Below are 17,757 nucleotides of genomic sequence, written 5' to 3'. Positions count from 1 at the left end.
TGAGGGTGATACAGGACTGGGCAGTGTTATGTTCTGTTGCACATATGAGTCAGAATTGACTGGGTGATACCTAACAACAATATCTGGAGTGGATATGTAAATCCTCAGCATGGGGTAGATTTGGAATGAACCTGTTCTGAAGCCTTGAAGAAAAGACTCAAAGCCTTTTCAATAATTAAAAAGCCTCAAGGCAGCAAGTGAAAGTGATTGCCATGGAGAATTTGTGGCAAATAGGAGTTGATTCAAAGAACCCTGGTGGTGTCATGTTTTAGGCATCTTGTTGCTAACCATAAGATGTTTGGTTCAAATCCACTAGTGGCTGTGAGGGAGAAAAATGAGGCTGTCTTCTGTCAGCAAAATTTAGTTTTATGGTGACTCGTTCAGAGTCACTATGAGTCAAAATCAACTTGATGGCAATAACTTCTGTTCCCCTCCCCCCTTATTTCAAATTGAGGGCAAGTTTATGTAACATTCAAGGGCAAGTATAACTTGTCTGTTGTCAGACATTCACCTTGGGGCCTGCCTGTGCTACCCATGGTGATGGCCCTTTGTCGGGGAATTTTAACTAACCATAGAACACCATCAAGTATGTCAGCGATATTTACCCAGAGCCTAAACCAAACTGGCCAGCCTCATAATTTTTCAAGAGTGCCCTGCCTTTAGACAAAGAATAGATTGCTTGGTGCCCCCAAAGCATAACAGCAGTCAATTGAAACATTGTTGTGCATTGGCATGATGCTTTTTCATAGGCAACTCAAAATAACATTGGGTTTTAGTTGGACATGCCGTATATACTCAAGTATAAGCCGACCCGAATATCAGCTGAGGCACCTGATTTTACCACAAAAACTGCATTAAAAATGTTCTGAAAAGCTCAGTTTATGCATGAGCATATACAGTAATGTTATGAATACTGATCTTTTCCATAAACTTATTTTTTTATTTTAAACTTCCTTTATAAACATCACCTTTTCTTACTATTTTCTTCAGCTTTTTTCTTCTTCGTGTTGCGTTGGTGTGGTGGTTATGATTTGGCTGCTAACTGCAAGGTCAGCAGTTTGAAACCACGAGCCGTTCCAAGGGAAAAAGATGAGACTTTCTAAGATTCCAGTAAAGGCCCTCTTGGAAACCTTCAAGGGCAGTTTCTACTCCTGTAGTTCTGCTCCTATAGTCCTATAGGGTCACCGTGAATCAGAATCGGCTCCATACCAGTGAGTTTGATTGGTGTCTATTTGCATTTTACTAAACCAAAAGTAATTTTTAAAGTTTTTAAAAATACACAGTTTTTAAAGAAAACTATGTTAGTTACAATATATTGTCAAGGAAAGTAACTAGGATATATCATCTGTATTGTATTGACATACTTTGAAGCTATGCATAAGGTTGTTAGTGGCTTCTTTCTCTGAGGTGAGGAGTCAAGTCCTCTCTGTTGTCTGTTCTAAGTCTGAAAGCTCTGCTGAAATCTGTGCACTTTACGTGACCCTGCTGGGCATTTAAAATAGCTGTGACATAGCCCCAGCATCACAGTAACACACAAGCCACCTCAGTATGACAAACTGATAGACAAGCTTTGTATTGTCGAGTTAATAATAACATTAAATTGTTAGCTATGCAGTTGTTTAAGGACCCTCATGAGACTGAGTGACTCATTGAAGCTAAGAACAACAACAATGGGAAAAAGAAAGATTAAGAATGTTATTCTTTGGCATCTCTTAATTAATTAGTCTACCACCTAGCAAAGAGGACTTGAATCACTTACTGAGAAGATCAAAGACCACAGCCTTTATTATGAAGTGATTACTTTAATGTAAAGAAAACAAAGATCCTCACTAGATTGGTAAATAATATGAAAATGGATAAAAGATTCAAGTTGTCAGGATTTCATTTTGCCTGGATCTACCTACTCCTCTGTCGGCTCGTCATGCTGTGTGTAATTATGTGTGGCTGTGGTGCTTGGGGCTATGCCACCAAGGGTCCAAATACCAGGAGGGTCACCCAGGGTGGACCTGTTTCAGTGGAGCTTCCAGGTTAAGACAACGTATAAAAAGAGACCTGGTGATCTGCTTCAAATCAAGGAAGATAAGCATCAGGTTTGTGTCCTTTCACTTTATGTATCCATTTTGTATGCTGAGCAGATAGTCAGAGAAGCTGGACTATGGGAATGGGGCAGCAGGATCAGAAGAAGACGCCCGATTGTGATACTCAGATGCCACACCTTGCTGGCCGAGAGTGAGGAGGACTTGAAGCACTTGCTGATGAAGATCAAAGAAGACAGTTGTCAGAATGGATTCACTTCAGCATGAAGAAGACAACAACCCTTACAAATGGATCAATAAGCAACTTATGATAAACAGAAAATACTGAATTTCTCAGTGACTGTCTTTTACTTGGATCCACAATGAGTGCCCGTGGAAGCAGAGTGGAGGGGGAGGCAGGAAGACAAAGGCACAGGCTAGAGCATAGGCAGGTGGTGTCTGGGGGAAGGGGAAACAATAGCCATTCAGAGAGAGATGGAGGGAAAATTCTAGACATAGGCCAAGCCAATGGAAAATCTGATGAGTTGTTGAGTGTCAAACTGATGATCAGCTGTATAAACATCCACCTAGTTGATAGTAAAAGGTTAAAAAACAGAAATCAAGTGATTTGTTGCATTGAGGACATCTGCTGTGAAAAGCAGACACATCCCTTTGAGGACTGAGGTGCATCTGACCCAAGGTAGGCGTTGTCACGCACCTCAGATGTATGCAGAAGCTCGAAAATAAATCATGATGACAAATGAATACTAGGTGCCTTTGAATTATGGTATGGTGACGAGTATGAAATAAGCGGGGCCTTCAGAAGGTTTGTAGAAAAACATAGTTTAAAGGTAGTGGAAAATTTCCACCAACTTTTGAAGTAACCTTTTATATCATGGCATGCCAAACGAACAAACAGATCGTTCTTGGAAGAAGCATAGCTAGAATGCTTGCTAGCTAGTTGGTGAGACTCATGCATCTTGGAAATGTTATCAGGAGAGTCTAGTCCTTGGAGAGGGACTCCAAAAACTCTCACTGCCACTGAGTCAGTGCTGACTCTTAGCGACCCCCTGTGGGTTTCTGAGACTGTAACTGTTTACAGAAGTAGAAAGCCCAGTTTTTCTCCTGCGGAGCTGCTAGTGGTTTTGATTGCTGACCAAAAAAAAGTGCAGCCCAACACGTAACCACTACAGAAAACAACAAAAAACAGAAACAATACGAAACAAAAAGTCATTGCCATTGAGCCGATGCAGACTCATGGTGACCTTATGGGGCTGGGTAGAACTGCCCTGTGGGTTTCTGAGATTATAGCTCTTTACAGGAGTAGAAAGCCCAGCCTTTCATGGAAAAAGAAGATCCTCAAGGAGGTGGATTGACACACTGGCTGCAACAATAGATTCAAACGTGGCATTGAGCTTGGGGCAGGATCAGGCAGTGTTTTGTTTTGCTATCTGTAATGTTGATATGGGTCAGAACTAACTTGGCACCGAAAAACAACAGCAATGAATTAGGGGATTTAGGCAACGATCGTTGTTTGGCTACAGCACAATAAATGATTCCTGATGGAGTACATAACACTATCTATGAAACACTCTTGCTTCCCCACCCTGCCCCTCCCTCAAATAATACCTGGAGCTGACTGAAACGGTAGGTCTAGCCACCAATTTATAGGAAATAAAGGGAACATAGGAATGTGTGGGAAGATCCTTTGAGAGTGCAAATCTCAAAATCCAGTCGGTGGGAAAATTCACAGAACAAATGACCCAGTTTCTTCAACAAGAAAAATATTCCCAGAGGAAGAAAAGGATGCAGAAGGAGAAATTATAGGTAAACAACCATCTAAATAACCTACTAACCAGGCACATTGATTGTATTTTATTTGGTTCTCGATTTAAACAAAGCAAGCTGAAAAAAATTAATAATTAAAAATTAGTATTATTGGTTGTATTTAGTACTGAGGTTGTTTTAAAGGTAATGAGCTTTTGTTTTAAGAGTCTGTGTTTCTACTGTAATTTGAGAGGGCTCCAAAAGATTCATGGAAAATGGAATTAAGAGAAGGGAATTTTGCACAAACTTTTGAGACTTCGTTAAATACTGCATATACTTGAATATAAGCCAACCCGAATATCAGCCGAGACATCTAATTTTACCACAAAACGGCATTAAAAAATGTGCTGAAACCCTCGGTTTATACATGAGTATATATGGTTCTCAAATATTTTATAATGAGATTATAGTGGTTTTGAGATTAGGTATAAATAGACAGGTTGAGAGAATTGAGTTTTGGAGGCATAGTTGAAATTTGATTCGCCATGATTTTGTAACTTTTGAAAGCTGGATAATGGGTAGGTGAAGGCTCACTATACTAGTTGTTCTTAAAGTGTGGTCAACCAATCAGTAGCTTCAGAACCACCTGGACAGTTTTTAGAAGTGAACATTCTTGGGCCCCACTTAAGATCTAATGAATTAGGCACTCGGGTTGGTGTCAAGCAATAATTTAAGCAATCCTCCGGGTTATTCTAATATACACTGGGACTTTACAATATTTGCTTTATATTATTTTTCCTATTTTAGTTTATGTTTGAAATGTTAATCATACTTATACAAAATTAAAAAGGAAAAAAACTATGTTGATGAATGTATAAGCCTACATTTATAAATAACTATGAACAGCTGGTTTAGGAAGTAAGTCCAAGGTTGTTCAATTCTTAAAAGAGATAGATGAATTGACAAGGTACTAACACAGAGCCAACTGTGTATGATAGTCTTAAAGGTATCACAAAGTTTACTTAAAATTTTTTTTTAAGTTACTTGAAGGACTTAAAATAAAATCACCCAGGACCCACCCAGAGAGATTCTAGATCTAGTTAGTTGGAAGAAGGCCTCAGTACATTTTAAAAACCTCACTGATGATTTATCTATTGGAGCCAATGGTGAGAACCTGTATTCTAACTTTATGTGCATAAGATCGCCTAAAGCCCCAAATCCCGCTTCCATCGAGTTAATTCTGACTCGTAGTGACTCTATATAGGGTATAGATACTTAGAGAGCAGAGATGCTAGTTTCATTGTTCTGCCACAGAGCAGCTGGTGGGTTCGAACCACTGACTGGTGTTTAGCACCAAAATCACCTAAAGAGTGTGCTAAAAAGTTTCCTGGCCCCAGCCTCAGAGTCCCATTCAGTAGGTTGGGTAGAGCACCTACTTTTTGTATTCCTAACAAGTTCCAAAGGAACCCTGGTGGTGTCGTGGGTGCACATTGGGCTTCTCACCGCAAGTCGGCAGTTGAGACCACCTGCAGCTCTGTGGAAGAAAGACGGGCTTTCTACTCCCATAAAGAGTTACCGTCGAAGAAATGCGCAGGGGTGGTCTACCTTGTCCTGCAGAGTCCCTATGAGTCAGCATGGATTCCATAGCAGTGAATTTGGTTTGGGTTGGAACTAGTTCTAACTGGGGAGCCCTGGTGGTGTAGTGGTTACGGGTTGTGCTGCGATCGTCACAGTCAGCGGTTCTAAACCACCAGCTACTCTGCGGGAGAAAGGCTGGGCTTTCTTCTCCCGTAAACAGTTACAGTCTAGTAAATCCACAGAAGTGTCCATTTGAGTCTGCACTGAGTTGAGAGTGAGTTCTAACTAGCTATCTCATGCTGCTGGTCTGAGGACCACACCACATGGAGTTACATGAAGCAAGGGGTAGTTTCATTCAAGAAGAGCACAGATGGTAAGTGGGGGATGGGTAGCACCACATTACAGTGAAGGAGGTTGTCTTCTGTTCTACAAAGTAGAAATACAAATGTAAATTGAGTATACCATGGTATATTGGGAAATATAAGAGATTTTATGGGTTAAAATTATTTTAAAAAGAAAAGTTAAATCTTTTTTGTTGCAAATAAAATTCTTTAAATTTACTGATTTGACAAACTGTAACCTTGCCCTAAATTAAAAAATAAAAGCTTTTGAAACTATTGAGCCTGTTCTCACAACTATATATGATAAAATACAAAATACTTAGTTAAAAAAAACCAATAAAAACCAATCTGCTTTCAGCAGACATGGTTATGTTAGTATATTTTTAGATTGCTACAATAATCTAAAACAACAGAAATCATACCTTGATTTTTAAAAAATGGTTAGAGTTTAATATGTCTTGCCTGTCATGGTACTTTTCTATTCTTCAAAATTTGGTTTTAAGGACAAGTTCCATGTTGTAGAGTTTGTTTTGTTAGTACATGAGAACTGTGAAGGAAATAAGCTATAATAATACTAGCTCAGTATTTCTTTCTGTTTTCTCCTCCCGTTGTTGTTGGGTGCTGTCCAAACTCTAAGTTTGGAAGAACAGGAAGATAATGTGTATGACTTTTGTCAAATAAGTCCTCCTTGTAGTAAATATGTGTGCTACTTCCGAAAAACCAAAAAGAAGTGCATGTAAGGTCACTTTTACTTACTGTCATATTCACACGCTTATTATGTCTTTAGATAACTTTCCCAAAGAGATAACTAGGTTTTAGGACGGGTTAAGAATTCCTGGGTAATGCAAACAGTTAACATGCTATTAACTGGAAGGTGAGAGGTTCACGTCTTATCTAGGGTCACCTGGGAAGAAAGAGCTGGTGATTTACTTCTGGAAAATCAGCCACTGAAAACCCGGGAGGGTCCTCCTATGAGAGTCAGCCAGCTCTGCAGCTGCTAAAAACAGGAGAGATTGTACCTACTGCATTCTGAAAGGAAAAGCAAAAATAAACTGTAGGTCAGTTGGTCTATGATGTTAGATATGAAGTTCCCTTGATAACACATTGGTCAAGTGCACTATGACTAACCTAAGTTTGCTGGTTCCAATTTACGAGTGGCATCATGGAGGAAAGGCCTGGTGATCTGCTTGCGTAAGATGACCCCCAAGGATCTTAAAGGCTTGAAGGTAAACAAGCGGCTATCTAGCTCAGAAGCAACATAGCCCACATGGAAGAACACACCAGCCTGTGTGATCGCAAGGTGCTGAAGGGATCAGTTAACAGGCATCAAAGAACAAAAAAATCATATCATTGTGTGCTCACCTCCATGATATGATCGCTGAAGACAAATGGGTGCATAAGCAAATGTGGCAAAGAAGGCCGATGGTGCCCACCAATCAAAAGATATAGCGTCTGGGGTCTTAAAGGCTTGGAGGTAAACAGGCGGCCACCTAGCTCAGAAGCAACAGAGCCCACATGGCAGAAGTACACCAGCCTGTGCGATCATGAGGTGTCAAAGGGATCAGGTCTCAGGCATCATCAGAACAAAACATCTTACCATAGTGAATGAGGGGGGTGTACGGAGTGGCGACCCAAACCCCATTTGTAGGTCACTGGACATCCCCTTACAGAATGGTCTCGGGGAGGAGATGAGCTAGTCAGGGTGCGATGTAGCAACGATGAAAAATATAACTTTCCTCTAGTTTCTAAATGCTTTCTTCCCTGCCCCCCACCCCCCAAACACACACACACTATCATGATCCCAATTGTACCTTGCAAGTCTGGCTAGACCAGAGAATGTACACTGGTACAGATAGGAATTGGAATCACAAGGAATACAGGGTGGATGATCCCTTCCCTTCAGGACCAGTGGTATGAGTGACTATGCTGGGAGAGTAAAGGAAGGGTGGGTTAGAAAGGGGGAACCGATTACATGGATCTACATGTGACCTCCTCCCTGGGGGATGGACAACAGAAAAGTGGGTGAAGGGAGACATCAGACAGGGCAAGATATGACAAAATAATAATTTATAAATTATCAAGGGTTCATGAGGGAGGGGGAAGCAGGGAGGGAGGGGAAAATGAGGACCTGATGCCAGGGACTTAAGTGGAGAGCAAGTGTTTGAGAATGATGAGGGCAATGAATGTACAAATGTTCTTTACACAACTGATGTATGTATGGATTGTGATAAGAGTTGTATGAGCCCCTAATAAAACAATTAAAAAAAAAGTTGACCCCCAAGAAGACCTTGTAGAGCAGTTCCACTCTGTAACACACAGGGCTGCCCTGAGTCAAAATCAACTGCCAGGGGTTTGTTTGTTTATCAGGTATGCTAAAGTTATATTGGGCTTTTAGTTTCAGTTATTAGTGGTGTTCTTGGATTAAGGTATTCATACAGTTTTAGGTGTAGGAACTACAAAGATCTTTATGGAATTAATAGTGAGAGTCTTTAGTGGTTTTCTATAGAATATTTGTGTTTATCTGTTAAGTATTATGACTGAAATATAATGTGAATCTAAGTAATGCTTCTTTTGTTCAGTTCTTGAGAGATTGTATATTGTTTCATTATGTTCTACTGTATACTTTAAAAATTATATGTTCTTAGTACTTGTAATTTTATTTAAAATATTTTTGTAATTCCAGAATAAAGATGCATTCTTTTTTTTTAAGATGCATTTTTAAAATAATTATCTTAATATAGGAGCATGCTTCCACTTTAAAACTTGCTTCATTTAAAACATGATTCGTATTAAATAGATTTTCCTCTTGCTCTTTCTTCTGCAGTGGTCATATGCTTTAGAAAAGCCCAACACGGGCAGCATATTTAATATTGCATGGTCAATTGATGGTACTCAGATCGCTGGAGCCTGCGGAAATGGGCATGTTGTTTTTGCACATGTAGTGGAGCAACGTTGGGAGTGGAAAAATTTTCAAGTCACACTAACTAAAAGAAGAACCATGCAGGTATGATTACAACTGTGTCTTTTCATAGACAGCCACTATACAGAGTTTAGAATTATTCTCATTATTAAATGGAAATATTTTTGGAAAATTGTATTTAAAATTGTATTTAAATCAGTTTGCACTGATTCATTCACCTTAGGAATATTTCAACGATGCCAGGAGAACTTTCTTTCTTTTCTTTTAACATTTTAAAAGATAGTTTATTTTCATATATTTCACATAGCATACACTTTAATCATTCAATGATATTAAGAAGAATTGTGCAATCATCAATTTCAAACATTTTCATTTTCCCCCATCCTTCTCAACCATGCCCTTAGATAATTTTTAATCCACTTACTGTCTCTGTGTTAGTCTGGGTAACAAATTCATAGACATCATATGTGTTTAGGAAAGAGCTTTATATAAAGAGTAATTGTACATTAGGAAAACATCCCAGCCCAGTCCAGAATAAGTCCATTAGTCCAATATTAGCCCATATGTCCAGTACCAATCTGTAAATTCCTCTTCAGACTCATGCAACACATACAATTACGCTGAGTGCAGGAAGATCACAGGCCAGTGAGTGGAAAGTCTTGTGGATCCTGTGGCGGTGGAACTATCTTAGCACTGGTGTGAGTCTTCGTGTGGCTCCTCCAGCTCCAAGACTCTGCCTGCCATCAGCATAACTCCATATGGCTTGTCAACAGTGCCTCTAAATGAGGTCCTCAAGCTGCGACCTGATTGACAGGCTAAACTCCACCATTTTACTCTTAATAGTCTCAAGTTGACAACAGATTATATAACTGCCACAGTCTCTTTAGATTTACTTATTCTTATATTTCATATATATGAAAAACACAAACAGGAAACAAACAAACAAAAATCCAACAGCAATGACCAATGAAACATAGAAAATCATCATTCGAAAAGAAAGCAAAAAATAATAAAAACAAACAACTTTAAAATGAGTCAAGAGGGAGATCAAATGATAAGATATTACATTTAAACCTAATGTTGTCAAGAGAGAGCTGTCCCTGGAGAAAGAAATCATGCTTGGTAAAGTAGAGGGGCAACAAAAAATAGGAAAGCCCTCGACAAGATGCATTGATGCAGTGGCTGAAATTGGGGGCGCAAACGTAAGAATAATTGTGGAGATAGTGCAAGACTGGGTGGTGTTTCATTCTGCTGTACATAGGGTAACTGTGAGTCAGACTGACTTGACGACCCCTAGAAACATCACCATATATTCATAGAAGTAGACCCTTTGCCTGCCTACACACGTTCAGCTTGCTGTTATTGCAGGCTTGTGTATTGAATAGTATTTCCTTTGGCCATCTTTAACTCTTATGTTCCTGTCAGCATCACCCTTCACATTGTACATTGTGTGCTTGACTTCCCCTTATTATACATTGCCTTTCCCGTCACCCTAGATCAGCGGCTCTCAATCTGTGGGTCACGACCCCTTTGGGGGTCAAGCAACCCTTTCACAGAGGTTGTCCAATTCATAACAGTAGCAAAATGACAGTTATGAAGTCGCAACAAAAAAATGTTATGGTTGGAGAGTCACCACCACATGAGGAACTGTATTAAAGGGTTGTGGCATTAGGAAGGTTGAGAAGCATTGCCCTAGATAATATGTGTCTATCCTATCCTCTAGTTAGAATATTTATTACTGTATGTAAACCTTTTCATATCTTTTTGCAGTAGTGGTCTCATATATTTGTCATTTAGTGACTAATTTTACTCAGTATAATATCCTCTAGTTTCATCATGTTATGATGTATTTTACAGTTTTATTTTTTACTACATTTTAAAAATCATTTCATTGGGGGCACTTAAAGCTCTTATAATAATCCCTACATCCATTGTGTCAAGCACATTTGTACAGATGTTGCCATTCTTTTCAAAACATTTTCTTTCTACTTGAGCCCTTGGTATCAGGTCCTCATTTTTTTTTAACCTTCCTCCCCCTCCCTCCCACCCTTATGAACCTTTGATAAACTATGAATTATTACTATATTCCTATCTTACATCATCTGCTGTCTCTCTTCACCAGTTTCTGTTGTTCGTCACCCTGGGTGGGGTGGTGGTGGTAGTTATACCTTGATCATTGCCATCGGTTCCTCCTTTCTCCCCCACCTACCCCATACCCTCTTGGTATTATTACTCCCATTATTGTTCATGACAGACTTATCTGTCCTGGATTCCATGTGTCGAGAGTTCTTATCTGTACCAGTGTACATGCTCTGGTCTAGTGGATTTGTAAGGCAGAACTGGGGTCAGGATAGTGGGGGGGTAACTTTCAATGACATGCAATAAGAAGCTTTGGCTCTATCAGTCTATATCAGCTCCTACAGTAAGGGACTTGGGGCAGGCATAGTGAAACTTGAAGCCTTTAGGAACCATGGAAGTCAATTATGGGAGAAGGGAACACCCCAACAAACAGGAGTTAGCTCCTGGAGCTGACTTGAAGGCACGCCTGACCTGCTAGCCACTGACTGGTTTACTTATTTATAATTTTATGAATTTATTTACTCTAATGTATTTTTTAAAAGAATTACCTAAAACAAGTTCAAATGAGAAATTGAAGGGAGATCGTTCATACTTGGAGTTAGGAAGAAAACAGGTACTTTGTGGATTAAGACAGGGGGTTGGACTGGGATAGTCGTGATGTCAGAGCAGCTGGGACTGTGAGTAGGCGCCTATGTTTCCCTCATTTTGGTTTCCTTATAGTATTTCACTCAGTGCTTTGCATATAATCACTCAGGAAATATTTTAAAAGTTAGTTGAAGAAAGGATAGAGATAATGTGCTAATGACAAACCTCCCCAGCCAAGAGAGATTATAGCTTCTTGTTCTTTTTCCTATCACTTATATTAGTTGCTTCTAGTCTTCAGTAGTCCAAATTCAAACTAGATTATGTGATTACTATATAATTTTGGAAGTAAAACTCCTTGGTCAGGTTTGTTAGTGCTAGACTGAATGTTTGGAGGTCTTCAAGATCACTTTTAGTTTTAATAATTCACTAGAAGGACTCACCACACCCATTGAAAGCTGCTGTGCTCAGAGTTATGGTTTATTACAGCTAAAGGATATAAGCGAAAATTAGCCAAGAGAAGAGATGCATAGGGCAGAGTTCAGGAAGTTAACATACACAAGATATCCAGGTGTCCTCTCCATGTGGAATCATGGATAGTATACTTTCCTGTGACAATATACACCACGTATTGCCAATTAAAGAAGCTCACTTGATTCTGAATTTCCTGTGTTGCGAGCTCTTACCTGTACTAGTATACATGTTCTGCTCTAGCCAGATTTGTGAGAAAGAATTGAAGTCATGGTAGTGAGGGGGAGGAAGCATTAAAGAACTAGGGCAGTGGTTCTCAACCTTCCTAATTTTAATAGAGTTCCTCCTGTGGTGGTGACCCCCCCCCAACCATAAAATTATTTTCATTGCTACTTCATACTTGTCATTTTGCTACTGTTATGAATCAGGTGACCCCTGTGAAAAGATCATTTGACCCCCCAAGGGGTTTTGAAACACAGGTTGAGAACCGGTGAACTAGGGGGAGGTTGTATGTTTTGTCAGTGTTATACTGCTCCCTGACTTGTCTCTTCCTTGTAGCCCTTCTGACAGGGGGTGTCCAATTGAATACTGATGGACTTTGGGTCTCTACTCTGCCCTCCCCCTCATTCCCAGTGATAGGATTTTCTTGTTTGTTTGCTTATTTTGTTTTGGGTCTTTGATGCCTGATACCTGATCCCATCGACACCCCATGATCATGCAGGCTGGTGTGCGTCTTTGTGGGCTTTGTTGTTTCTGGCTGCTTGTTTGTTTCAAGCTTTAAGACCCCAGGTGCTATATCTTTTGACAGCCAGGCACCATCAGCTTTCTTCACCACATTTGCTTGTACACCCATTTTGTCTTCAGCGATCGTGTCAGAAAGGTGAGCATCACAGAATGACAGGTTATTAGAACAAAGTGTTCTTGCATTGAGGGAGGACTTGAGTAGAGGCCCAATGTCTGTCTGCTGCCTTAATACTTAACCTATAAATATATGTACATGGACCTATATCGTTATATATTAATATATTTACATATGTACATGCCTCTGCTTATACCTCTATACATGTCTTTTTCCTCCTAGTTCTTTCCTCTATTTCCTTTTATTTTCCTCTTGTCCCACTATCATGTTCGATCTCCATTTGGCTCTCTGTACTTCCTCTTGGCTACATTGCACTTGTTCAAACCCCACTATGCATCCTCTGCTCTCCTGGCCATCGATTTTAGATCTCTTGCTGTTCTCTTGTCCTAGAAATCAGAGATTTCTGATGAGCACGAGAATTTGTTTAAACATTTTTAGGGCAATTTGACAAAATACATGTATAAGAATTTGAATTGGGAAAACTTGTTGATTCAGCAGATTCAGAACTCAAAATATATTCTATAGGAATACTTACAGAATTCCACAAAGACATTTATTGCAAAAATATTCACAATAGGAAAAGCTAGAATCAACTTAAGTATCTATTAATCAGTGGAATATTATGCAACCATGAAAATGAACACAGTACACATGGAAAGATGATAAAGATACATGTTAAATGAAGAAACAAGTTGGGAAAAATTGTGTATATAACATGCCTATTTTGGTAAAAACTTGCATATATAGTGCTTATATAATAGAATGTATATAAATTCTGTGGGGTCTGAATCAATAGACTTCAAACTGTTAACTTTGGCGTTTGATCTGGAATACTTTCATTTTTTATATTCTTAAATTTGGAATTTGAGTTACTTAAAGGTATTAAAAGTTGATGTCTACTTACTTTGGTGTCCACGGTATGCCAAGCATAGATATTTATCCCATTTAGTCTTCACAAACATCTTTGAGTGTATGGTAAGAATTATTTCTATTTCCATCTTATAGATGAGAAAGTTATGGATCAGAAATGCAATGACATGTTTACAGTAATCTTGGTTATAGCTACTTTTGTCCATCATTACAGTCTCTCAGTGCTTACATGCCTGCTTCTCCAGGCAGCAGTACTTTGGCATCTTTCAGGCTACCAGATGCAAGTGTTGGTTATGCATAGAAATTGGTTAGGAGGTAAGTAGGAAACATTTTACAGAGTGCTTCAAATACATAACAGTTTGTACTCTGAAGAGTGCAGTTTTAATTGGTTTGAACATAGTGCTTTGAAAATGATCAACTTAATTGTGGTTAGATAATCTAACCACCATTTATTTAATAGGTTAGATCCATGTGCTTAAAAATTGAAAAAAGGAAGAAGACACTGAAAAACAAAAAAACACTGATCCTTGCAAAACCTTGAAAGCTCCAAAGTTTGACTTTATCCTGTTTCTCTATTTACCTCTGCTTGCACTCTTAATTAATACTATAATTATAATATTATATTTAGACACATGATAAAATTTGATGCTTAGAAACACAATGTTTTGAGAATGTAACATTGACTCTTTGGTGTATTAAATTATCCTCCTTTAATTTTTACCATATTGACCTGCCTTACCTATTCTGGTTTGGACCAGGAAACTGATCAATTTAATTTGCCCAACATTTTTCTAAATTTGTTGTAGTGTCCATCAGCTTCAAGACTTTTGGTCTATACTGCCAAATGTTAAACAAAAATTGCAGCCCTTTATTCTGCTATGAACTTTTTTTTTTTTATTCTGCTATGAACTTTTATAACAGTTTCAGTGATCATAGGCCGACTTCCCTTGCTGGTTGGTGCTTGGCTTGGTGACACTCCTATGCTCTGTCTGTGGTTTTGTATATGGAACTACTTTACTCCCTCAGTGCAGCTTGGTTTCTGCACTTTGAAATTGATTTCTTTACTAATAGTGCCTATTCTACTTTTGACTTTTTAAGTCATTGTAGCTGTTTAGAGCTTAAAGTTTAAATTAAAATCTGACTCAAAAGAAATCACATAATTTCTTTCAAAATCCTCTATGTCATACTTTTTGGACTATAGAAGTTTTTATACTAATCTATACTGATGGATCATGCAGCTTGCCTTGCAGTTCAGCAGTCCTGTAGGCCCTTTCCTTCTTATTTCTAAGAGGTTGATTATTATGCACAAATATACCATCATATGCATTGTTCCTATTGAATTGTTTCTATACGACTAATTAAGAATGGATTTCTGTTTTTTTCCGGATGTTGCTAACTTACTTAAATACCATTTAAATTTTTTATTTAAAAATGTTGTATGTTGATCATTTCATTTTTCCTTGCTTAGGTTCGTAATGTTCTTAATGATGCTGTGGATTTACTGGAATTCCGAGATAGAGTCATTAAAGCCTCTCTGAACTATGCACACTTAGTTGTTTCTACATCTCTTCAGTGTTATGTGTTCTCGTAAGTGTCTTGCATTCCTTAAAAATACAGTATTTGGTCTGTGGTGAAGATTTATTTTCCAATTTTCCTTTCAACATACTTTGTTTTAAATTTATGAGGAAGGTACATTTTTAAAATCATTTTATTGGGGGCTCATACAACGCTTACTACAATCCATATGTCAATTGAATCAGGCATGTTTGTGCATATGTTGTCCTCATTTTCTAGACATTTACCTTTTTTTAAATTGTTTTGTTAGGAGCTCATACAACTCTTATCACAATCCATACATACATCAATTGTGTAAAGCACATTTGTACATTCACTTCCCTTATCATTCTCAAAACATTTGCTCTCCACCTAATCCCCTGGCAGCAGGTCCTCATTTTTTCCCCTCCCACCCTCCCCGCTCCCTCCTCTCTCATGAGCCCTTGATAATTTGTAAATTATTATTTTATCATATCTTGCCCTGTCTGATGTTTCCCTTCACCCACTATTCTGTTGTCCATCCCCCAGGAAGGAAGCTATATGTAGATCCTTGTAATCGGTTCCCCCTTTCCAACCCACTCTCTATCCACCCTCCCACTCACACCACAGGCCCTGAAGGGATCATCCATCCTGGATTCCCTGTGTTTCCAGTTCCTATCTGTACCAGTGTACATCCTCTGGTCTAGCCAGACTTGAAAGGTAGACTTGGGATCATGATAGTGGTGGGAAGCCGGGGAGGAAGCATTTAGGAACTAGAGGAAAGTTGTATTTTTCAGCGTTGCTATATCACACCCTGACCGACTCATCTCCTCCCCCGAGACCCTTCTGTAAGGGGATGTCCAGTGGCCTACAAATGGGCTTTGGGTCTCCACTCCACACCCCCACACCCCATTCACTATGGTAAGATTTTTTGTTCTGATGATGATCCCTTCAACACCTCGTGATCACACAGGCTGGTGTGTTCTTCCATGTGGGCTTTGTTGCTTCTGAGCTAGGTGGCCGCTTGTTTACCTTCAAGCCTTTAAGACCCCAGACGCTAGCTATATCTTTTGATAGCCGGGCACCATCAGCTTTCTTCACCACATTTGCTTATGCACCCTCTTTGTCTTCAGTGGTTGTGTCTGGAAGGTGAGCATCATAGAATGCCAATTTAGTAGAAGAAAGTATTCTTGCATTGAGGGAGTACTTGAGTAGAGGCCCAATGTCCTTCTGCTACCTGAATACTAAACCTATAAATATATGCATATAGATCTATTTCCCCATCCTCATTTGTAGATATATTTGCATATGTACATGTCCTTATCTAGACCTCTATAAATGCACTTTGTCTCACAGCTCTTTCCTCTATTTCCCTTTACTTGGAAGGAACATTTAAAGGAGACTTTGGATTAGAAGATAGGAATGTTTCAATACATTCAAGAATGTTGCACCTACAACTGCTTAAAAGTATACTTTCTATTTTAAAGGTGTACTGGTCAATGTTTAATAACTGGTTTTCTAGACAGAGACAAACTGATTTTTTTTTTCCGTTTTCTGAATCCATATTATCACTGTGATGTCCCTGAGAGGGGGTTTGGAAAGAGATGCGAAGTAGTAAACCAGAGTATAATTTTATTGCTGATCCAAATATTTTCAATGGCATGATAATAGGAGAATGTCATGAAGTAATTTAGAAGTAATGAGTCTTTGGAATATAATATCTTTCAATGTAATTCACCATATGTGAGTATATAATTACATTTTTAATAAAGACCATATCAGGTTACAAAATTCCTGAAAATTTAGCAATCAGCACAGACTGGCTCTATTATACCAGTTTCTTCAAAACTCTAGAAAAGACAAGAAATAACTATGACATTTTCAAGAACTGTGAACAGTTAAGCCTTTTCAATTTGATTTTGTGCTTTTATTTATAATAATATATAATATAGTTTAATCCCAGAATATACAGTTGAGAATAGAGAGCGTATTATTGTCCACTGTCTGTCCAGTACCAGGCACAGTGCCCAACATGTAATAGGTACTTAATAAATATTTTTGAATAACGAACAAACGAATTTCAAAACATCATCTTGTATTGAATCATATCTAACACAGAAGCATCCAAGTTTAACACCTGGTATAAGTATATGTTCAAGGAACTTTGGTGGTGCTGTCAGGTAAACGTTGGATTGATTGGCATAAGTGTTGACCGTAAGGTTGGCAGTTCAAACCACCAGCTAGTCCACAGGAGAAAGACGAGGCTATCCGCTACTGCAAAGATCTGTTGTTGCGTTTTCACCCAACTTTTCCCACATCAGTCAGTATATGGCAAAATACCAGACTGAGTCTTTTTATTTTCTCCTTCTTTGTGTCCAGACATTTATTAAGTTACAAATTATTTATTACAGTGAAATATTAGTGAGTGGGAGGGGAAAGGAGGAAGTGCTAAGACCATCATCATCCAAACATATTTCATTAAATTAAAAACAAACCACTTGTATTTTCGATAATAGCGATCTGTTTTTGAACATTGTTATACTGCCCTTTATAGCCATGATCTCACTTGCCGTGCGTGCCGGGTCTTATTAGTATTCCCATTGTACAGGAAAATAAACTAAAGGACATTGAACGTAATGAAGTAACTTGCCCTAGGTCAGATTACTTATCACTAAAAGAAGAACTGGGACCTTAATCCAAGTTTTTAATAATCGCTGCTGCTTAGGCCGCAGGCTGGGCGCC

The 17,757-nt window shown here is 38.7% G+C and overlaps 1 protein-coding gene across 3 annotated transcripts in view; it reads left to right on the top strand.

Annotated features, from left to right (window-relative positions):
* IFT80 (intraflagellar transport 80) overlaps positions 1-17,757 on the top strand; it is a 166,862-nt gene that overhangs the window by 91,676 nt on the left and 57,429 nt on the right. For all 3 annotated transcript variants that reach the window (XM_075546978.1, XM_075546977.1, XM_075546980.1), the window contains exons 9-10: positions 8,526-8,705; positions 14,951-15,069. In XM_075546978.1, coding sequence (XP_075403093.1) covers positions 8,526-8,705; positions 14,951-15,069 — 299 coding nt within the window. The remainder of the gene's footprint in view (positions 1-8,525; positions 8,706-14,950; positions 15,070-17,757) is intronic.

This window comes from Tenrec ecaudatus, chromosome 4 (assembly GCF_050624435.1).
Source record: "Tenrec ecaudatus isolate mTenEca1 chromosome 4, mTenEca1.hap1, whole genome shotgun sequence".
In the NCBI taxonomy this organism is placed as follows: domain Eukaryota; kingdom Metazoa; phylum Chordata; class Mammalia; order Afrosoricida; family Tenrecidae; genus Tenrec; species Tenrec ecaudatus.
Note: the sequence above shows the minus strand (reverse complement) of the source record. Positions and strands in the feature narration are given on the sequence as shown.